This window comes from Nycticebus coucang, chromosome 18 (genome assembly GCF_027406575.1).
Source record: "Nycticebus coucang isolate mNycCou1 chromosome 18, mNycCou1.pri, whole genome shotgun sequence".
In the NCBI taxonomy this organism is placed as follows: Eukaryota; Metazoa; Chordata; class Mammalia; order Primates; family Lorisidae; genus Nycticebus; species Nycticebus coucang.
In genome coordinates this window covers 12,148,573-12,172,735 of record NC_069797.1, presented here as the reverse complement: position 1 = coordinate 12,172,735, position 24,163 = coordinate 12,148,573, and the positions used below count along the sequence as shown (strand labels likewise).

The window sequence follows — 24,163 nt, the reverse complement described above, 5'->3', positions numbered from 1 at the left end:
CAAAGGGTTCCCCAGAGATGGGGCCCAGACCTTCCCACGTTGTCCCCATCACTGTACATACCCAGAGGAGGAGGCAGAGCTCTTGTGCTCATGGCTGCATTTCCAAGTCTGTCATCATCACAGCATTTAACTGTCTCCCTGGCTCCAGCAATGTGTTCCAACCAATCCTGAGGCAGCCACAGAAACTCTATCTCTAACCAGCAGATCCACGTGAAGTTAAAAGGTCAGTTTCCAAAAAGCCTTCTTAATTACAACCAATGTGTCTCACTTCCTACAAATGGTGCTGTCAGCCTGGCTTGCCTTCACGCACTTATTTAATTTGCATGCTCAGGGATTTAGTGCCACTGGATCAGGACCCCTGTCTTGGCCAACACTTCCTTCTGGATTCTGAGGAAGGTGAGGAAGGTGCAGTCCAGGGCTGTCTGGAAGGCAGGCTGGAGAGGAAGCTCCCCAGGGAGAGGCTGGAGCTCCATCCAGAGCTCCTGGGCTGCCCTGGAGTCCTGTGACTCTAGCCCCAGAATACTCTAGCACAGTGGTTCTCAACCTTCCTAATGAAGGTTGGCCCTTTAATACAATTCCTGTGGGTTGTAACCCACAGGTTGAGAACCGCTGCTCTAGCATTTTAGTTTAGGGTCTCAACCAGTTTCACAGCCCAATATAGGAGGCTGGGGAAGAAAGTGTGGCAGTTCTTCCTGGTGCCGCTTCCTGCCTCTATATGAGAGTACAAACTGCTCCAGGGATCTCTTTTAATTTATCTTGCTCTACCCAAGTCAAATCGGAGATAACAGGAATGAAGATACAAGAACATGGTGGTCAGAAGATACTTCTTGCAGCCTGTTTTTCTAAGGCACTCTGCTACCTTTCTATTCACAGTCCTAGCAGCTGTGCCTGCATCTGAGAAGTACATATTCTAAGTTGGGCTAATCAGATGTTCCTTCTCCCAGGAGCTCAGCCCCAGTTCTCTTTGGGGAGGCAGAACTGTTCTTGGGCCCTAGGAGGCCGTCATGTGCCTGCCTAGGCCTAGGAACAGAGACAGTCTATGTTCTCAAAAAGGAGCAACTGCTGTGTTCAGACATTCAGGAGAGGATCTGTAGGGCCTTCCTTATTCCCTCTATCCCTTCCCAGGCCCACTTGCACCTCTGTTCTGGGTGATCTGGGCTTCTGGGAGGCCTGGCCTTGTCACCACAAACTCTCCTCTTCACCGAAGCAAGCTGGAGTGGCATCTGTTATCTGCAACCCAGCAGTCTTAGCTCAAACACCCCCTTCCCACCTCCAACCCTTGTCTGAGACCCCTGTGCAGTCTGGGTAATGTGGCTGTTAACAGAGCATATGTTCCTGACAGCAATCTCCACCAACCTCTATTCTGATGCCAACAGAGGAAGGAAAGGGCATGAGGACAGGGCTTTAAAGGAACAGTCACATGTGAAAATGTAGAGATGGGAGAAACTAGAGACACTGTGTGTCCCTAATATCTTCTTGGGACATGCATAAATAATGGTGCTCTTGTCTCCCTCCCCAGCAGGCCTAACATCTGTTGGAGGCACACATGGAGCCTCTTGTCCTTGCCTAGAGAAGAAGGCGGTCCTTCAACATTTGTCAGGTTAAAGTGAATTCTGTTCTCATGGTTCCTAAGCAGCCTTATTTTCCTAATTCAGTGGACAGAGGAAAGATGGCCATTTAAGCTGTCAATAGACTGAAGTAACAGTGAGGAAGAAGGGCCCTTGGAATGGACCTCTCCAGTGAGGACCCTTCCCAGGGGAAGTATGGAAAATCTCAGGGTCCCTAACTTGAAGCCCAGGAGCACCAGGGAGGGTTGGGAAGCTGCCTACCCCAACAGCCACCTCCTGGGAAAGCAAAGGGACACAGCGGCATAGGCACCCTTTAGGGACTGACATGGCAGCTAGCCAGTTAGCAGCTGAGTGGACACCTCCCCAAAACCCATGGTCTTTATATGAGTCCCTATTTTCCTGCCTGTGGCTATGGGATTAGAAGACCCAGAGGAAAGTCTAGTGAGGAGAAAAAATATCAATTCACATTTTTATCTCCTTCACTCTTCAGCTGAGACCCGATACAAGCAGAAGCCACAGCCTATTCACTTCTGTATCTCTCAAAGTTTTGACCATCAAATTTATCAAATTTCTTCTTCTTACTTTTTTTCCCCAAGAGACAGAGTCTTGCTCTTGCTCAGGCTGGTGTCAAACTTCTGAGCTCAGGTTATCCTTCCACCTCAGTCTCCAAGAGTATGAGCCACTGTGCCCAGCCTTGAATCATCAAATTTCAGATCAATAAACAACTGCTGATTTACACTATAGTTTCTGTCATGCTTTTGGATAAAAAGAAGCTTCTGTCATTTTCTGCCCATGCCCCTAGGCCCAACTTCCTCTTCCCAGGGACAGGGTCCCACAGAGCTACTGTCCACACAGAATCTGGCCAGAGCCCAGCCACCAGGCTCTGACACCTTTAAAGAACATATCACCTTCAGCTCCTCTAGCCCTCCTGCCTCACTTCTATCCCCGCCCCAGCCAGTTCACTTTCTTCAATGAAAAGAAAAACCTTCAGTGGAAAGAGTATTTTTAGATTGTAGTGCTAGAGCACAGGGAGGGGGACAGGAAAGGCACGACAGCTCTGAGGTTACTCTACCAGGATGACACCACTTCTGTTCCTGAAAACAAGTTCAAGGGAAAAGCTGAGGGATGATATACAGCAGGAGTATCCACTTTGTCTTCTCAGTAAATGGGACTGAGCTCGAGCAAACAAAAAGGAACACAAGCCATCAGAGAAGCCAAGGGACTAGATGACCACTCGGGGGTGAAAGCTGGATGTTGCCAGAAGTGGCACCTCTGGTAGTAACCAGGCTGCTCTGTTCTTCCCACCTCCCTCCAGGGATCCTGGCTCCATCCAGAGGGCAGATGCCTGTGGTGGGGTTAAGCCAACTGGGTCCTTCCACCCCAGAACCATACTGCCATGAGGTTCACCGCTGGGCTTATTCTCAGGGAAAACAGAGGACAATCTTCTTGGGCATTCTGATGGCCAGGGCCCTCTGGAGTACATGAACCCAAAGAGTTGTCTTTGTCACAGGAGCTGGGGAGGCTACAGATGGCTAGGGCACAGCTGGAAGATACGGAAAGCCTCCATGCTGCGAGGGATGGAATGGGGTGGGGATGGCGAGGCATCAGCTGGGTTCTCATTACAGGTGGCCCAGGGGACTGCTGAAGGCAAACATGTGCCACTGGAAATGCTATTCCTGTGGCCAATCCTAAGTTCACCATGCCTGTGATCAGCACTCAAGTCAGGGACTCAGAGGGATGTGGACTGGGGGCAGGCAGATGTACCAGGATGAGCTCTACCCCACCCCCTACAGGCATAGGGAGACTCTGAGAAAGGTGGTCTGCAACCCAACCAGCCTCCTGTCCCTCAACCTGCTGCAGCCCTGCTTCCATCCTCAGGGGCAGCCAAAGGGGTGGTGGGCTCAAGACAGTGGTGAGTGATCAGAGCCATGGGTTCCACGTCTGCCAGGAGCCCCAACCATGTGCCAAGGGCAAGAGAGGCTGGAGAGGCCCATCTGTGCAGTCCCTTCACCTTGAAAGCTTTTCAAGTGTCAGTATGGTCAATCTGCTTTTCTAGAAAGGAAAGTTTCAGATTGTCTCCCACCTGCAAACAATCAAAAGCTGGCTCATGCCCTTCCTGGCTATCATTTGCAAACCTTAATTTCTCCTGTTAAACTGCTAGCTCCCTGAGAGCAGGGCTGGGACTGACCCAGCCATAATTCCCAGGCAGCTGGGCTTGGAAGAACACCAACAGCATTCTGATACCAACGACAGGGAGGAAGAGTCCATTACTGTTCTAGCACCTATACATTTAGCTAAACCTCTTTTCAGTCCAGCCATATTTTTCGTTCATTCATTCATGCAAAATTCTGTCACCCAGGCTGGACTGCAGTGGTATTATCATAGCTCACTGTAACCTTGAACTCCTGGGCTCAAGTGATCCTCAGCCTCCCAAGCAGCTCAAGCTATTGTCCCTGGCTAATTTTTTCTTATTTTTTTTTTTAGAGATGGGATATCACTATATTGTCCAGGCTGATCTCAAATGCCTAGCCTCAAGTGATCCTCTTGCCTCAGTTTCACAAAGTGCTTGGATCACAGGTATGAACCACCACACCTGGCTCAGGCTAGCTGTATTATATGATAGCCTGCTACCTAGTCATAGGCTGGCAGGAGAGCCAGCACTCTGTCACTCCACAACCACCCCTTTCTTGTTTCATAGGGGGAATAGCAGTTTCTTTCCCAGAGGAAATTATTAGACTCTCTGGGGGAGCTTGTGCAGTTTTTGAAAATATATTCAACATGCAAATAATTTTTTTTTTCTCAAAGGGGTTAAAAAAAGTTGACCCAATGTAATACTCCATTCTCATCAGATGGGCTGTAATGAAGAAGATGGAAAACGGGGCATATTGGTGAGAATGTAAGGCAACTAAAACTCCTGCATCCTGGAGGGAAAGAGCACTAGAGAACTGAATTAGAGCATGGGCATTCCCCACCATTCCCCACCACATGGCTCCTAGCCTTTAGGTTGAAACATAGGAAATTGTCAATATTTGATCATTTTTGACCCACAAAGATGGCATATATTCAACTGCTACACACCCACTAAAAATGAATACGTTTGCTTGCCAAGAGATGTGCTGGATGCTTGTAGCAGCATTTTTCATAATAGCCCCAAATTGCAAAGACCAAGTGCTCATCAACAGTGGGAGGGATAAATTACACTGCAACACATTCCCACAATGGGGCCTGGCCAGCAAAGGGAACAATGGGAGCAAAAGACCTACAACCACAGGCCACAACTCTCGAGATACCCACAAACACAGCAGAACCAGCCACAATAGGCACCAGAGCACTGCTGTAGAAGCCCACCTGCTGAAGAACAGGAAAAACACCCTGTACCATGAGATATTAGCAAGTGACTATCCTGAGGGGTGGGAGCTTTCTGAGTGCTGATCACATTCTGCTTTGCAATACAAGGGTATGTTCAGTTTGTAAAGATTTATCAGGTTGTGTGCACTTTATTGTGTGATTTCCTGTATATATAGTATAATTCAATACAAAGTTAAATAAAAAAGGCTAAGGATGTTGTGTGTTCTTTTGGTCCATCCCATTAGAGAAGTGGAGCCATCTACAGCTACCTGCTGCCTGCTGTTCTTTGCCTTGAGTGGCATTTCAGCACACTGTGAATCTGGGCAGGATGTGTACGTCCCCACAGGTTATTGACCTCCGCCTAGAAGGACCCTTACTCAAGGCCTCTTGTGTCTCACAGCTGGGCCAGGGAACTATACCCAGTGTGTCCAGGCCAGGCAGAAGCCTGTGAGGCAGTTTAAGGCCCTGTATTGCTCAGGTCCCCATGGTTGATAACTGCAGCTGCCAAGCCAGCAGGGGACACCTTGGAATAGGTGCAGACCACTGTTCAGGGTAGGCTGGTAGAAACCCCAGGCCCTGTTCTACAGATAAGGAGGTAAATGCCTGGGGAATTTGCCTGACTTGCCTGAGGCTAAAAGCAGGCTGGGTAGAAGCTGGAAGGAGCTGGGATATGGGGAGAAGGTGATTCCAATGTGAAAGCTTCAAGGTCAGAGTGGGGCGTGCAGGGACAGGCAGCTTCTGGGACAGAGGCTCTGTCTGCCCTCAGCCAGGGTCCCCACACAGTCAGCAGGGACAGATCATGACTGTTGTGATGGCTGTGATGGCCAGGGATGGGCTGACAACCCTAACTGGCCCTGATAGGCCTCTGGGTAAGAAGTTCTCACCCAGAAAGTGCTCCTGCCAGGCCTGCAGCCACTGTAGGCCTTGCCCAGAGTTGTCTCTGCATAAGGGACTCAGGCTAGGTGACCCCTCTTTTGTGAGAAGAAACCACCATTTGTTTTCCTAACAGCAATTTCTGCGGGTTGAGGCACAGGGAAGGGATGGTGGGGGAGGAAAGTGCATATATGTGTGTGTGTGTGTGTGCATGCACGTGCATGTCTGTCCTTGAGAAGCCTGAGAAGGATTCTGCTGTCACCCCGTCCTCCCCTCCCTCAGAGCTGCAGTGAACTACAGCAGCTACTACTATTCAAACATTCATTTTTAAAAAGTACCTACAATAAACCCACTCTACATATTTAGGTCTAGAGTGCTCTAGACCTTAGGGACACCATGTTCCTGGGCTCTCAGAGAAACAAGAGGGAGGCAGACAAAAGCCAGCAAAGCCAAGCTGGAAGACCGTAAGGAGAGTGCTCTGAGAGAGGATGTGTGTGTGCAAACTGGTGGGGGAGGCTTCTGAGGTGCTTCCAAATGGTGAAGAGGACCTACTGCTCCAAGAAGGCCAGTCCTCTTAGGCAGAGGGAGCCTGGGCTCAGAGAACAGACAAAGGCAACAGGCGCCTCAGCTGGGCCTCCTGCTGTGCTCTAGCCCCTGTCCCAGCAGCACCTGAAGAGAATGGAGCCCACCCCCATCCCCGCCTACCCCCATCATGTTGCCTCTTCTGGCTGCCTCCCTTCACCCTGGCTGGAGCCCCACACATACCCCTTCTGCACTGGGCTGGTCTGTCCTCTAGGCTCCTGCACGCCCATCTTGCCTCTGCCACAGGACCAATCACACAGGATGTGCTTATTAACTTATGGATGCCGGGCCTAAAATCTACATCTGTGTGTTCCCAGTTCAGAACCCTTCTGTGGGGTTTCTACTGCCTTTAGACCAAGCACAAATCTCAGCATGGATGGCCACAAGCCTTTGACCATCCTTCTGGCCCTATCTCCTGCCAGCTCCTTCCACCCTCAAGCCCAACCCTAGACGTTCCTCATTACACCCTCTGCTCCATGTGATGGTTTTCACAACATGTCTACAAATTCTTTGACCCTCCTCTCTTCAAGAGATGGAGTTTAATTCTCCTACTCTTGAGGTTAGACATGGTGACTCCCTTCTAACAAATAGAATACAACAGAAAAGATGGTATGTGACTTCCAAGGCTAGGTCATCAAGACATAATTTTGATGTCTACATGGTGAGACACTCAGGCCTCCTGCCAATAGTCAGCAATGAACTGAGGCTTCCTACCAACAGCCATCTGGAAACACCATCTTGGAAGTGGAGATGATGCAACCTCAAGAGAGACCCCAACCCGAATCCCAGTTAGCTGCTCCTGAATTCCTGGCCCACAGAAACTATAATAAACACTTGGTTGAAGCCGCTAAGTTTGGGGGACATTGTTATAGAACAAGTTAATAATGAATACGTCCTATGGTATCAGTTCTCTCATGCTTCTGGGCCTTTGCACACGCTCTTCCCTTTGTTGGTGATGCCTCCTACACTTTGCCCTTTCCACCAAGCTTCCTGTCATTTTTAAAGAACCAACAGAAAGGTTGGTGGTGGTTCATGTCTGCCATCCCAGCACTTTGGGAGGCCAAGGTGAGCAGACTGCCTGAGCTCACAAGTTCGAGACCAGCCTGAGCTAGAGTGAGACCCCATCTCTAAAAATAGCCAGATGTTGTGGTAACCGCCTGTAGTCCCAGCTACTTGGGAGGCTGAGGCAAGAGAATCGCTTGAGCCCAAGAGTTAGAGGTTGCTGTGAGCTATGATGCCACAGAACTCTACTGGGGTGACAAAGTGAGATCCTATCTCAAAAAAAAAAAAAAAGAAAAAAAGAACCAAAAGAAGTATCTTCTCCTCAGTGAAATATCCCTTACCACCATTCCCACCCCCAACTCTATAATCTTCCTGCTCCACACTTGGCCCCTGCATTGATTGTGACCTCACCAACCCTGCACATGGCTCTCACACGGTCCTTCCTACTGCACATTGTCTCAGAGTCCTGATGAGGCCCCTCTACCTACCCTGGTGGGCAGCAGATGGGCAGGCACCTGGCCAGAAAGCTTCCTGGAGGCTATTGACAATTGGTTGGAGAGTCACCAATGAGGGTTTCATTCTAGTGGGATGAGTATTTAAAAAAATATATAGTGCTCACTTTGCCAGCGCATATACTAAAAAACATAAGGATTTTGTACCAAGTATTTAAATGTAAACCCTTCCACTTTTTACTCCAAATGGAGGGAGCACATGAAGGTTCATCAGTAAGAGACTTCATCTCACTTTGTTCCAAAAAACAGGGCAAGGGAAACTGACCTACCTGGATCAGAGCGAGCACTTTGTCCTGTATGATGGTGGGAGGGTTGTTCTTGGGAGAAATGATTTTGACGAGAACGCTGTCGATGAAGTCTCTGTTGGCTACAAGGATGTGGAAGCGGTGGCCACAGTTCTTCACACATGTCTCCAGCACCTAATGTGGGGAGGGAAGACAAGAGGTCACCCCCATGGGGCTTGGAGGAGACACAGGGAACTGACGAGGGCAGCTGAGTTTCCAACCCTCCTCTGCCTTGCTCCTGGATCAGCTTTCTGACATGTCTCCACCAGAGCCAAACCTAGACAGCCCCATATTTCCACACTTTAATTCAGATGTTCTTCTGGGGATGACAGCAGACCTTTGCTGACTAAAGAAGTCTCCTGTCTCTGCACAAAAATCAGGTAATTAGTTGGTAATTGAGGCACCAGTTTTGCATGGGAAGGATGCTAGTATTTTAATGGGATCAAAATGACTGAGTGGTCCCTGAAAATTAGCATTTTAACTCCTCTCTTCAGGCCTCTGGATGTAAGGTATTAGCCAATGGGACACAGGCTGTGTCACAAAAGGAGGCTGCTGTGACAGCTTGAATTGCCTAGTGAGTTATGGGCCCCTGTATGTAAGGAAGGGGCCCCACATACAATGCTGCTCCTGCAACTAAGATTGACAATGACAAAGGATTCTTCCACCCTTGACAAATGGTTTGTGGCCTCCACTGCCAAGTGGCTTTAAGATCCATGTTTAACGCAGACCCTGCCTGCTCCTCCTTTGCACAAGAAAACAAGTTCCATGGGTCTCAGCTGCTCAGGAAAGCTCGGTATTGGTTCTGGTTAGGAGAGGCTTTGGATCTCAGCTCCACTACTTTTTCCCTGAATGGCCCAGAGAAGATTTCTTTGAGCTTCATCAGTGAAGTGGGGACAATGAGTCCTTCCTTACAAGATTGTTGGGAAGATCTGAGAGAAAATCTTTTATTTTTTTAATTAAAAAAATTTTTTTTTTAGAGACAGAGTCTCACTTTATCGCCCTCAGTAGAGTGCAGTGGCGTCACACAGCTCGCAGCAACCTCCAACTCCTGGGCTTAGGCAATTCTCTTCCCTCAGCTTCCCGAGTAGCTGGGACCACAGGCGCCTGCCACAATGCCCAGCTATTTTTTTTGTTGTTGCAGTTCGGCCGGGGCTGGGGTTGAACCCGCCACCCTTGATATATGGGGCCAGCGCCCTACCCACTGAGCCACAAGCACCACCCCTTGAGAGAAAATCTTAATCTTTGAAGTACCTAACAGGGTAAGGAACCAGGAAGTGCTGGCTGTGACTGCATGGTCACTATTCAGAAGGCTACTAGATGGAAGTCAGGGACATCTTCTTATTCCCCCACAGGACAATTGGAAGGCCCCTTGGAATCCTAAGGTACTAACCAGGAGGGCCTCTCTGGCCTCGAACACAGCTCCCTGAACTTTCCAGCTCTCTGTAAACCAAGCCATAGCATTTCCTGGCCCTTCCCACACCACCACCCCTGGGCCATACCTCCCCAGCTGGGGAACACCTCCTCTGAAAGAGGCCACCAGCAGTGACTGCCCCTGCTACTCTCTTGCCCAAGCTGATCTGACCACTGGTTAACTTAGGTAGCGACTCCACAGGTCTGGCTTGACCTTGACGAAGTACAGCTATTGACTGAATGCCAACTGCATGGCAGGGGTTGGGAGAGATCCTTCCAAGTAACATGTAATTTCACTTGATTCTCACAACTAGTTACTTCTCCTTAAGTGGACTTTATTATCCTACCTTTAAAGAATTAAGAGGTTTGGAAAAGTAAAGACACCGGTCCAGGAATACCGTCAGTACCAGGGCAGGATGGGAGCTTGTGCAGCCCCCTCTGGAGACCTATCTTCTTGCCCACCTTGGGCCCATGGGGCCACCCCTCCCTCACAGCTCTCCTCTGAGGAGCCACAGCAGCTGAGAGTCCCTCAGGCGACAGGCAACACGTGCTAGATTTCTCATTCCCTCATTTGGTCCTTGAAATAGCCCTGTAAAGTGGATATTATCCCACATTAGAGCTGCCGTGTAACTTAACCAAGATGGCCAGAGCCAGAGCTCCCCTGTGGCAGCTCCGTGCCTGCCAGACTCGTTCTTGCCCTGCTGCCACCTGCACCATGGGAGACTCTGCGTGGCCTGCTGAGGAAAACCGCTGAAGCTTAACATCCTTGTGGCCTTAAGCAACCATAAGTTTTATTCAGCGAAGGAGGCATTTCCCTTTTTTAGCCTCTGCTTGAGACTGATTCTGAGTGATCATGAGATAACTGGTACTCCCTCTCTTAGTGACCTGTGGAGCCTACAGAGATGAACCAGAGGGGCTCTTCCTGCCCCAAGGAGCTTACAGGCACCCATCTCTCCAGGGTTCTCTCACACCCTCTTCCCAGCTTAGACAGTGAGCTGTGAGAGCCAAGATAGGTGGTAGGAAGTATGTTTATTCCATGAGGAGAGGTGGCAAAAGACAGAGCAGGAGAATGCAAGCAAACAGGAAAAAGAATTGGAAAAAGAGGAGGGGCAGGGCAGCATGGGCTCTGCTCCACTCTCAGGGCAGCAATGTGAAGGGGCTACTGCTGCCTTTAGGAGAGCACCCCCTACCTTCCCTGCCTTTAGGGGAGCACACCCTCAACTGTTCCTGGACAGCAGACCTCAAGGTCAGTATATTCCACCATGGCCTTGAAAATGTCCTACACAGAGATGCCTGTGCCACAGAGCAGCCTCAAAGCCTGACTGAGCAGAAGAGGCCGGAGGTTCTCCCTGGGCTGGCAAGGGCCACTTCAGGACATCTTGCCAAACAGGCCCCTGGCAGATCTGTCTCCATAGCTTATGGGGCATAAAACACACAGTGGCAATATTCTAGAACATAGCCAAAACCCACAGAATAAGAAGGGGGCCTCTAAGCAATCGGAAATGGACATTTCAAGTCCAGACACAAGATACAAGCAAAGAGCCCCTCAGGACCTCCTGCTAGCTCTCGTTTGGGGTAAATATTAACCATCTTGGTGGGTGCAGATAGGAAGTTAGGAAAGGGCCACAAGAAACAGGAAGACTGAGGGCTACTGACAGGGTAAGTGAAGCCATAAAACCAGACAAGAGGCCATGCAGGGCGTGCCAGGGTGGGCCTCTGGTATGGCGCCATGGCTCTGCACGTTTCATGAGCCTCCTGAAGGCAAGGCTAGATTCACAATGAAGGTGTGACCATCAGGTAAGGTCAGACGAAATCCCTGGTGCCCTGCTGTTGAAGGCAAGTAAACACCAACTGCACTTGGGGCAGATTCCCATGCAATATGGTTACCACGAAGTCAGGTGTATTGCTGGGGGTGGGGGGTGGGAGGGCGGGGAGGAGCTTTAGACACCAGCAAAATGCCTTGGTGTGTCAGAGCTCATTCTCCAGAGATCAGAGTTATTGAAAACAATTCATTTTGGGTGTCAGTCTGGATTTAGTAAGTGCTGTGGCTCAAATGCTGAAAAAAAAAAATAATAAAAAACTTTCAACTCCCTATTTCTCAACTGTTGTGTTCTCCTTTATTATTCAAATCCCAACTCTCTGGCAGACAGAATCTCTTTATATATTTTTGGTTTTTACTGGGGCAAAAAACCCAAATAATTTCTCTGCTTTAAAAGGAAACATGTTATAGCTATTTTTGGATAAATAATCCACTATTTCAAACCTACTGAGAAGTTGACCTGCTGACCTGTTACAGTTTCTATTTTAAGAACTCATTGTGGCCCAGATTTTGCCACATCTGAAAAACTGTTAGCTTTCAAGCCAGAAATAACACCTGAAGTCGTCCCTTTTAATTATCTGACATCTTAAGGAAGGGCAAAACTCTGGTCTGTTCCTTCCTGAAAGGAGCCACTCAGTTGACTCTATCAAGAGCCGCAGGCTTTGTAGTTTTTACCCCATACAAAGGCCATTCTCTGATGGCACCACAGCTCAGTAGCTTATTAGCTATAGGGTTGTACCCTTAGACCGCTCTGGGCCTCAATCTCCTCACCTGTATGAGGAGCATAATAAAACCTATTTTGGTGGAAGGCAGTTATAAACATCTGCATTAACATCTGTGAAAGCTCAGCACAGTCCCAGGCAGGCACTCAGTAGGTGAAAGTTAACCTTTGTATAAAGAACTGATGTGTAGAGAAGTAGCTGTCCCAGTCTCAGATCAGGCTGGTAGCAGACAGGGGAGCCATCCCCAGGCCTTTGGCTCCTTTGCTGTGAGATTCTCTACCTGACAGGGCTACCCATGGCTGGGCTTCTGCTCCCATACTCTTTTTTTTTTTTTAGAGACAGGGTCTCACTTTGTTGCCCTCAATAGAGGGCCATGGTGTCACAGCTCACAGCAACCTCCAGTTCTTGGGCTTAAGTGATTCTCTTGTCTCAGCCTCCCGAGTAGCTGGGACTACAGGCGCCTGTTTTTGTTGTTGTAGTTTGGCCAGGGCCGGGTTCGAACCCACCACCCTCTGTATATGGGGCCAGTGCCCTACTCACTGAGCCACAGGTGCCACCCTGCTCCCATACTCTTACCGAGGTGAAGCTCACCCTGCTAACAGGAGGGCAGGAACCCCAGAGGGAAATATCAGGTTCTGCTGGGCTCCCATGGCCCAGGCACCAAGACATTCGGCGGCTGTGCTACATGGGCAGAGAAAGGCCCTGTGAGGGGCAAGGGCAAAGGCACAGAGCTCCCCAGATGCAGCACTCACCGTTAATGCCAGCATCACTTCTCTGTAGTTCCGGTTCCCGTTGAGCCGCTTCTTCAGGGCTCGGATGGCATCCTTTGGCCTGGAGAAAAGGTCAGACATGTTAGGATCCCTGCAAATTCCACTTAGAGGTAGTATCTTGCAGAGTTGCTCCCATTTATGCGAACTAGCACATACACAAGATACTATGCACACTGGTAAAGATAAAGGACTGGAAACGAATGGAAAATCCATTGGTACTAAAACAGGTTAAATAAAATCATGACTCATCTACACAAGAGAATACCATGTAGCTGCCAAAAAGGATAAAGAAGCTCCTTGGGCTCAGCACCTGTGGCTCAAGCGGTTAAGGCGCTAGCCACACACAACTGAGCTGGCAGGTTCGAATCCAGCCCGGTCCGCCAAACAACAATGATGGCTGCAACCAAAAAAATAGCTGGGCGTTGTGGAGGATGCCTATAGTCCCAGCTACTTGGGAGGCAGAGGCAGGAGAATGGCTTGAGCCCAGGAGTTTGAGGTTGCTGTGAGCTATGATGCCACAGCACTCTACCGAGGGCGACAGCTTGAGGCTCTGTCTCAAAAAAAAACAAAAAAAAAAAACAAGCTCCTTATGCACCAGTATGAGCAAAACTCAAAGACATGCACATAGAGACCTCAGCAGAACAGGGCAAAAGGCATGCTAGTGAGTTCTTTTTTTTTTTTTTTTTTGAGACAGAGTCTTACTATGTTGCCCTTGGTAGAGTGCTGTAGCATCACAGCTCATAGCAACCTCAAACCCCAACCTCTTGGGCTTAAGCGATTCTCTTGCTTCAGCCTCCCAAGTGTCTGGGACTACAGGCAATCGCCACAATACCCAGCTATTTTTTTTTTGTTGCAGTTGTCATTGTTGTTTAGCTGGCCGGGCCAGGATCGAACCCACCACCCTTGGTGTATGTGGTCGGTGCCGTAAAAACACTGTGCTATGGGCACTGAGCCAATGCTAGTGAGTTCTAAAAGGACAGAAAACATAAGCACAACACAGATGCTGATCCAGGAAAGGAGCTCATAGAACCTGGTGACCGTGGCTGGCCCTGGGGAAGGAAACAATGTGGCAGAAGAGGAGGGAGGCTTTTCACTGGATTGCCTTTTTGCAGACCTTTTGAATTCTGTATCAGATGCAAGTATTACTTATTAAAAACAGTAACTAACCCACTGGTGTGTAGGTATACTGAAGAGAACTTTCCCAGAGAAACCACAAGAGAGACAGAAAAGAGAGTGGCTAGGTCCTTGCTTCAGCCTGAATGTTCAGATCTTCCTGAATTCCAATTAACTTTTCCTAGAGAAAGCTAAAGTGAGTGTCCTCAAAACCCAATGATTCATGTATTTTTAGGTAATAGGTCTGATGTGGATTCCCAGAGGGAATCTTGCAGAATTACAAGTAGTCCCCAGTTACAAATGGGCCATGTTTCTGCATTGTGTCACGGGCATGTTTATAAACTGATCGTTCAAAATTTCAAATGAGTTCTTTCTTAAGTTACTGTTAGACCTGAGAATTAGGCTCCCAGCTAGCCCTCTAAATACACCTAACACTTATTGGGCTTATAAAAACATGTTATTTAATTTATTCTAACCCATGACCCAACAGAGTTTGAGGCCAAGAGCTGCTTCAGCATGAAGTCCTTGCCCTGGTGCCCCCTGTTCTGTGCTCTGGCTACAGACCAACCCTCCATAGTCATGAGTGGCTCTATCCTTCCACTAATCTACACAGCAATATATCTCCGTTTTTTCTAGGTTGAATGTTTATAACTCAGGGACCTCGTACTCCTACAGTTCTAAAATAGTAATAGTCTACATATGGAAAAAGCCCTTACAAATCTATGTGAGAGTCATACACATTTGAAATCAGGGGAGGTGAGCATGGAAGCTCTGCTAATCAGTGTTAATCTGGAGAGAAAGTCACAGGAGTAAGGCCAGCAAGAGTTCTGAGAGAAGTTTTTTTTTTCTTTTATTGTTGGGGATTCATTGAGGGTACAAGAAACCAGGTTATACTGATTGCATTTGTTAGGAAACGTCCCTCTTGCAATAGTGTCTTGCCCCCCAAAGGTGTGGTACACACCCAGGCCCCACCCCTTCCCTCCTACCCTTTCTCTGCGCTTCCTTTTCCCACTTCTGAGAGAAGTTTTTGAAACACCCTGACTCACCTATTTCCATTCCCAGCTTAAAACATGGCTTCCCTGCAAGAATTCTTAGCTCCTGGGTTAAAGGGCTGATGAGATCAGGCTTTCCAGGGGAATGGGCCCCACCAAGTCAGTCTGCACCATAGCTGCCATTTCCAAACATAGATGCTAATTTCTGTAACGAAAGGACTTAACCAGTTCTCTGTTGTGACGGCTGTCTGTGACCTGAGAAATGGTAACAGTCAGCAGCTACCAGCCAGGAGCACGGACTAATGTCCTCTCTCCAAGATTCAGCCAAATCATAGTTGTCCCTGACCCATAGGTGCCATTCCTCTCAATCCAGTCCCTTTCCTGTTCTCTTGAACTTTACAGAGCAGGAAGATGGGAACAGTCCTTGAGGGCCACAGTCACTTCTGGCTGTCAGGGCACCTACACATTCTCCCCGTGTGGTGGCCACTGGGTGGGAGATCAGACAGTCAGCAGGCTCCTGAATGAGGTTTAAAATGAAAATTCATCCACAGGCTCTGGGTGTGATGGGTGAGCACAAAAGCAATATTTATCTCTCTCCCTGGGGGAGAAGCTTCAGAGAGAAGGATCAAAGTCATGTCAGAGGAATCATAAAGTTTCAAGGAGCGGCAGATTAGATAGTGTGGAGTTGGAAACCAGGAAAAAAGAGAAGTCAAGAGCCAAGATGGCACAGGTGGAAAGGATCAGGAAGAAATGAGGCCTTGCGTGAGATGGTGCCCAGCCCCAGCAGCTTTTGGGGGGGAAAGGTCAGGCCTCATGGGCGTCCCCATGCCCTCATGATCTGGCCTCTGGGCCATCTTCAGGCTCCTCCTCAAAGTCTCCTCAGACCCCATATTCATAAGAATTCTCTGGACTATAGCCAGACAACCGACTTGTCACTTATGGACTCTGGCCACAGCCTTTACACCACGTTGTCCTTTAGCTCCAGACTGCTCTTCTAAGAAGCTTTTTCTTCATCACCCCAGGAGGATGCTCACCTTTTCCATCAGTCTAACACCCTCCCCCTCTATGCTGCTCTACTGCATTTATCATTTATCCAAGCCCTTCTCTGTGCCCTTCCAGCCCAGAGGTGGGAGTGCAAAGATTCCATGAGCCAGGGAAGGCCCAGGGACAGTCATGAAAATGACCCAGGTCAGGGGGTCCTCATCAGAACCATGCATCAGAATCACCTGGAGAATGATTCTCAAACTCACAGGCTAATTAGGTAAGTCTAGGTGAGGCCTGGTACACAGGGTCTAAAATACTCTGTTCAGCCAGCCAGGTTAATGACAAAGGGACTGTCACACACGGTCTCATGTGTCAGCATCCCGCAGGCTGGCAATAACTTCAGCCCTAGAGATTAGGAAAGCGCAGGGAGAGGCCTATGGGGCAGTTAACCATTCTGCATCTGGCCAGACGCGGTGGCTCACACCTGTAATCCTAGCACTCTGGAAGCTGAGGCAGGTAGATTGCTTGAGCTCACGAGTTCAAGACCATTGTGAGCAAAAACCTGAGACCCCCCCGTCTCTACTCGGATCGCTGGAGACGGAGTTGGAGGTTGCTGTAAGTTATGACACCACGGCAATCTACCCAGGGCAACAGCTTGAGACTATCTCAAAAACAAAAAACAAAAAACAAAACCAGTCTGCATCCACCAGAACCACAGCACCCACTGGTAAGCACTGGGTCGAAACAAAAAGGCGGGCAGAGCTTCAGCAACTAGAGCCAGACCAGTGTGGGCTTGCATTTCACATGTGCCCTTCCGAGCTATGCTGCAAGGCCTTTGGCAAATGACCAAACCACTCTGGGCCTCAGTTTCCTCAATTTTACAACAGGCCGTCTCCAACTTATAGGGCTGGTGAGGGGCTACCTGATATGATGAGATCCAGGGCTGGCCACAGGGCCAGGCACACAGCAAGTGTTCAGAGATGGCAGACAGGGTAAGGGATCATCGCTAACGACCAGACAGACAACTGACACCCCAAATTAACATGATGGCAAAAGTCATAGGCAATGGAAATCTTGAAAGGAAAAACAGTAAATCCATACATTAATATATATGAAGACATATTTATATAGCCAGATACTTTATATGTACTTACTTTTCTAATCCTTATAACAACCCTATGAGAGAGGTACTACTGGTAATCCAGTACATAAAAGTGGAAACGGGGACACAGGGAGTAGAAAGTAACACACTCAGGGCTGCACAACTGGTGACCTGATTCCACATCAGGCAAGGGCTCCAGGCTCTGACTACCAATCCCACTGTACTATGCTTCCTGAACGTCTGCTGCTCAGACCACCCGCCAGCCAGGGGGTCTGTCTCCTCCACGCCCACCCTGTCATCCACTGCCTTACCTGGCATCCTGTAAGACTGATACCCTGGCATCCTGTAAGACTCCAGTCACCTCCTCCAAGAAGCCTTTGCTGCCAAAAGCCCCAAGGCTGGCTGCTGTGCTGTGATGGTCTCTCTGTATAGCTATATACAGCTTCTCTCTCCCTCTCTCTCTGAGAACTTGTCCTGCTGTGTTAAGAATATGTTTACATGTCTGCATCCCTCATCATACTATGAGTGCCTTAGGGATCCCATTAATTTATTTATTCACTTACTTAACCAATATTTAGCAAGAGCCAATCACGTGTGAGTGGCTAGGGTGAGTAACATAGATGGAACCCCTGCCCTCATGGAGCTTATAGTCTCATGGGGCTGTAAGGCAAGATAAACACTAATAAACACCACACAGACCTAGTAAGTTTAAACTATGATGAGCATTAGTATAATACAGGGCATTATTAAATCATACAATGGGGGACCTGTCCAGAGGGAAGGGCATCAGGAAAATGAGATTCAAACTGAAATCCAGGAATGATAGGAAGTACTTCAGGTGAAGGTGAGGGAACAGACAGGACAGCAGGACAGAGGACCTTCAGGGAAGGGTGCAAAGGAGTAAGTGGGGTACCCTAACATGAGCCTAATTTACGGGGATTTTCCCACTTAAGAACAGACTGATTTGTAGAGGAATGGACACCATGCTTACAAGGACAGTTACTGATTCTTATCACATTAAAAAGAAACACTGAGAACAGGACAGTCTCCTGGCAAGCCTAGAGACATTTTGTGACTTGGGGGCAATCCCCCAAGTAACGCAGTGTTCCAGAATGAGATAAAATTGATCATTCACTAGTAAGCGTGAGTAGTTAAACACTGATGCTTAGTAGTTCTTCATGAGGGTTGTGGGGGAAAGAACACGTGGGGAAAGAACACGAGGCAATCCTTACGCATGCAGCTCTCAAATGTAATTACCTTAACTCTCCACACCTGTTCTGTATAACCTTAATAAATAGCCCTTGTGAAGGGGGCTCGGGGCTACCCTGCAATTAAGGTCAGCTGGCCTCCCACAAGCTTGTACTTTTTTTTTTTTTTTGTAGAGACAGAGTCTTACTGTACCGCCCTCGGGTAGAGGGCCGTGGCGTCACATGGCTCACAGCAACCTCCTAACTCTTGGGCTTATGCGATTCTCTTGCCTCAGCCTCCCGAGCAGCTGGGACTACAGGCGCCCGCCACAACGCCCGGCTATTTTTTTGTTGCAGTTTGGCAGGGGCTGGGTTTGAACCCACCACCCTCGGCATATGGGGCCAGCGCCCTACTCACTGAGCCATGGGCGCCGCCCACAAGCTTGTACTTCTAATCCATGTCAGGCCTGGTTCCTTCACTGAGACCAGGGCCTTAGGGGTCAAGACATCTGGTGCAGACAGCAGGATACTGCAGGATACAACAGGACACCAGGGACCCAGACCAAAGGGGACAAAGGACACTCGGAACTAAGTGAAGCCTTCAGTAGACAGTGGAAGGAAGTCCCAAAGAGAAACTCCGCTCAGAGAAAGCACAACCTTTGGCCATACTAGAAACAAAGGACTCCACTCAGAATAAGTGGGGCCTTTGGTAAATAATAAGCAAAGATATTTAGAGAAAATAATGGGTAACTTACTGTTTGGGGAGTCACAAGAAATAGAAGCTGAGGAAGAAGGGTATGTTGGAGCAGAATTTGAAAGTGAGAATAGTGAGGTTCAGTGGGAACCTAGACCTGAAGACAACTGGGAACCAGGAGTATATGAAGGTTTTTCTGGCCCTTCCTTGGGGGAGGAAGTATGTGATACAGACATGAATAAACAAGACAATACCCCAATGTCCATTATGGCGGCTCAGAATAAACAATGGGAAGACGGGTTGAATAGTCACACAGTTAAAAATGCTAACATAGCTCTCCACATAAGGGTTTGTCCCTGCACGCACCCGGAGCACACCCGGCGCCATGAGCACCTTGCGTCAGGTTGGTCAGCCTGATGACCTATGGTGTCCTCCCCTCTCCCGCCTGCAGGCAGCAGGAAGCGCCGGGTGGGGAGCAGCATTGGCGGTGGTGGGAGGAGCACGAACTGCGAGGGTGGGTGACACCATGTGGTACCACCCGCCCCCGACCAGCTCGCCCACACGCCTCCATCTCCTAGCGCCCCAGCTAGGACCGGGGAGGGTGGGCGGCTGCCCTTAGTCCCAGGGGTGGTGCAGTCGCAGACACCGCCAGGGCCATCCAGGCCTGTCCGGGAATGCCAACCTCAGTGAGGTGGGTGTGCACCCCACTCTCCCAAATAAATAAATAGTTAAAAATGTTAACATAGATCACTCAACATTGCCCTCAGTGCCTCCCTATGTAGATGATCCACCTGTGGCTTCTATTATGAAGGCTTTATTAGAGGGGCGAAAGACTGGAGACTTTACTTTTGAAGATACTATAGGGCTTTTCCCACTCACAGTTACTAATATCCCTTCTAGTCTGGAGTACCCTCATAGGGGCTCACAGGCAAAGAATAGGGGTCTGGAGAGGGGTCTACCCACACACTCACCAGCAACTTAAGCCCATCCAATCCCTTTTACACACCACCCTAGGTAGTGCTGCTAATTTAGATTTACCAGCAGGTGATAATGTTCTTTTGCTTTCCAACATGGGAGTAAAGAAATTAAAAACAGGAATATGTGGTCCTATTCCCCCAGATACTGTTGGGTTATCGTTAGGAAAAAGTAGCTTAACATCTTGTGGAATATTTGTCCACACGAGTGTTATTGATATTGCTTTCTTAGGGGAAATACAGATCATGATTTCGGTAAACCAACCAACTCAAATTTTAGCCGGACAAAAGAATGCTCAATTGCTATTCCTGCCCCACGTTAAATTACAAAGTACTGGTAAAAACAAACAAACAAAAACATACTGGTGGTCTCGGCAATACAAACAGCAGTTTTTGGCAAACATGTATTGATAAGAATAGGCCTCAATTAACACTCACTTTGAAGGATAAATCCTTTACTGGCCTGTTAGATACTGGCGCAGATGTTTTAGTCATGGCTTTAAATCTGTGGCCCAAGGAGTGGCCAAAACAGATAGTGGATGTTACTTTTACAGGCAGGAACTTTAAATTCAGTCTTTCAAAGTACATTACCTTTACCTTGTTTGGGACCAGATAATCAAAATGCTCAAATTCAACCATACATAGCTAATATCACTATTAACTTGTGGGGTCGAGATTTACTTCAGCAATGGAAAACTGTAATGACTATACCTTCCTCTCATACTAATTCCTTTCAAATGTCAAATTTAGCATAGAGGCCACTGGCCCAAAATATGCTCTCAAGCTATCTTGGAAGAGCAATAATCCAGTGTGGGTGGAGCAGTGGTCATTAACTAAAGAAAAACTGGATGCCTCACAATTTTTAATTCAGGAACAGTTAGAGCAAGGACATATTAAGCCCTCTACCAGCCCTTTGAATTCTCCTGTCTCCGTTGTAAAAAAGAAATCAGACAAATGGAGAATGCCCACTGATCTCTGCAAAGTAAATGAAACAATTGTTCCTATGGGTCCCCTGCAACCAGGACTTCCTTTACCCTCCATGATCCCTGCCAATTGGTATTTATAGGTCACTGACTTAGAAGATTGTTTTTTCAGTATATACTTGCATCCTGAAGACCGACCACATTTTGCCTTTTCTTTATCTTCCTGTAATCAACAAAGACCCTATCAGCATTTTCAGTGGAGAGTTCTGCCACAAGGTATGTTAAATAGTCCTACTTTGTGTCAGCATTTTGTTGATCAGCCATTACAGCACGTTAGGAAAAAATATCCCACAGCCTACATCATTCATTATATGGATGATATTTTATTTGCACACCAAAGTTTAGCTGTTTTGCAAGACATATTTAAACAAGCTGCACTTACCCTAAAATCTTACGGTCTTCAAATTGCTCCAGAAAAAATTCAAACTACATCCCCCTATAATTATTTGGGATACAAATTGAATCAAATGCAAATTCTCCCACAACACGTTAATCTTAGGTTAGATTCCTTATCTACCTTAAATGATTTCCAAAAACTGTTCGGTCATATTAATTGGTTACGTCCAACTTACGTAGGAATACCAACCTACACCTTAACTAATCTTTTTTAAATCCTGGAAGGACCTTTGGACTTAAATAGTCCTCATTGTTCACTTACTCCAGAGACAAAGAAGGAACTGCAACTAATTGAAAAAGAGTTTGCCTCAAAAGAATTAGATCAAGTTAACATTAGATTACCGATTCAACTGATAATTATAGCCACTTCTCACTCTCCAACTGGTTATTTATCAAGAGAACACCCTTTTAGAGTGGCTATTCCTTCCTAATAAAACTGCACAAAAATTACAACAATATTTAGACAAAATTTGTGAGTTAATTGCTAAAGGCAGAAACAGAATTCGCCAACTATAGGCTATGACCCTTGTTCTATCATCGTTCCTTTTATGGAAAAGCAAATGCAACTCAATTTTCAATTATCTTTGCCTTGGCAAATTGCTCTTGCATCTTATGTAGCCTTAATTACCAATGAATATCCTCATGATAAAACATTTTAATTTCTAAAACTTCCTGGATCCTTCCTCATTGTCAAAGACTCACCAATTGCAGATGCTATCACTTTTTACACAGATGCCAACAAGCATGGCAATGCTGGATACGCCGATGGTAGTAACTCAAAAGTTGTTCAAAGTCCTCATAATTCTGTCCAAAAGAATGCCTTACTTGGAGAAAGGGCTCACCATGTCATTCAATATTTATTAGAATGTTTTAATATCATGGGACTTCCTAAGTCTATTAAAACTGACAATGGGGCGGCCCCTACGGCTCAGTCAGTAAGGGGCCGGCCCCATATACTGAGGGTGGTGGGTTCAAACCCAGTCCCGGCCAAACTGCAACCAAAAAAAATAGCCGGGCATTGTGGCGGGTGCCTCTAGCCCCAGCTACTCGGGAGGCTGAGGCAAGAGAATCGCTTAAGCCCAGGAGTTGGAGGTTGCTGTGAGCTGTGTGAGGCCACGGCACTCTACTGAGGGCCATAAAGTGAGACTCTGTCTCTACAAAAAAAAAAACAAAAAACTGACAATGCACCTTCTTATTCTGCTCAAAAATTAAATACCTTTCTATCTTTTTGGAATATTCAACTTTCTTATGGTATTCCCTATAATTCTCAAGGCTAGGCCATTATTGAATGACACCACAAAACATTAAAAAATATGTTATTTAAACAGAAAGGAGGAGATGGTACACTCCCCTTGAATAACAGTCCTAGATATATTCTTACTAGAGCTCTGTTCATTCTTTTTTTTTTTTTTTTGAGACAGAGCCTTAAGCTCTCATCCTGGGTAGAGTGCTGTGGCATCATAGCTCACAGCAACCTCCAACTCCTGGGCTCAAGTGATTCTCCTGCCTCCGCCTCCCAGGTAGCTGGGACTACAGGTGCCTGCCACAACGCCTGGCTATTTTTTTTTTCGGTTGCAGCCGTCACTGTTGTTTGGCAGGCCCATGCTGACTTTGAACCTGCCAGCTCAGGTGTATGTGGCTGGCACATTAGCTGCTTGAGTCACAGGCACCAAGCCTTTGTTCACTCTTAATTTTCTGAATCTCAACAATGATGGGAACACAGCTGCTGAATGTCACTGGACATCTCTTACCCATTCACCACCTTCTCAAATACAGCAACCTATTTTCTATAAGAAACCCAATATGTCTGAATGGGAACTTGGTTATGTGTTACACTGGGGTCAAGGCATTGCTCATATCATTACAGAACAGCAAGAAAAGCAGTGTTACCTGCCCACTGGATTAAGCTTCGATAAGCAAAAGACCTCACGAGCACTTTGACGAATCCACCCTCACTGATCTCTTCAATAACATGACCATCAAGCGGATAAACAGACATCATCCTCTCCCAAGAACCACTAACTCCTCTTTTCTTTCTCTTTCTTTTTCTTTCAAATCAAAAAGCTGTCATCAGCGGCTGAAGATTTAGTGAAATGTCAAGGTAAACCTCTAACGGCAGACTTCTTGTTCCTGGCAATGATTGCACTAGTGTTGACAAAGGTAAATGCTGCTACAAGGAATTTCACTTATTGAGCTTATATCCCTAATCCTAACAGAACAATATCTGAGATTAACTGTACCATTTCTATTTAAGTCCTGGCAGTTGTTCCCTTCAACCCATTCCCACTGCACGATTTTCTCTTATACGTAATAGTATTAAAAACAAATAAAAACCATGCTGCTCCTCCAGACTTCAACTCGGAAAGGGTATGACACTACCCTTCGCCCACCTAACATTCCAATCTGCACTATGCCTGTTGGTACCCATTTATAATGGGTGCAATGGACAATAGGCAGAGGCAAAAAACCTTGGGCATTAGTTAATACTTCCTATGGAAGCGACATTGACTGGAGACCTCACGGATTAGCCCGAGACAAACAGGTGGAGAAATGCATTGGTTTTTGTAAGAACAACTAACATAGCCAACCATTTCCATATTGTTTCCCTGTGCCTAGCCTGGCTGGAACAACATAACATCATTTTTGGATAGATTTACAACAACATATACCTGAAACCTTTATTAAATAATTGCAATCTGTCAGGCAGTGCCTGTGGCTCAAAGGAGTAGGGCGCCGGCCCCATATACTGGAGGTGGTGGGTTAAAAACCCAGCCCCAGCCAAAAAACTGCAAAAAAAAAAAAATTGCAATCTGTCACAGGAACTGAAATTAAAAAGCATTTCCAACAG

At 47.4% G+C, this 24,163-nt stretch overlaps 1 protein-coding gene across 7 annotated transcripts in view; it reads right to left on the bottom strand.

The window, feature by feature from the left end:
* The window catches only part of TOM1L2 (target of myb1 like 2 membrane trafficking protein), a 165,186-nt gene that overhangs the window by 42,376 nt on the left and 98,647 nt on the right, over positions 1-24,163 (bottom strand). For all 7 annotated transcript variants that reach the window (XR_008375436.1, XM_053568009.1, XM_053568010.1 and 4 more), the window contains 2 exons: positions 12,873-12,951; positions 8,155-8,304 (listed from right to left, as the gene is read on the bottom strand). Coding sequence is in view for 6 of the 7 variants with exons in the window: in XM_053568009.1 (XP_053423984.1) it covers positions 8,155-8,304; positions 12,873-12,951 (229 nt within the window). In the remaining variant the exon portion in view is untranslated. The remainder of the gene's footprint in view (positions 1-8,154; positions 8,305-12,872; positions 12,952-24,163) is intronic.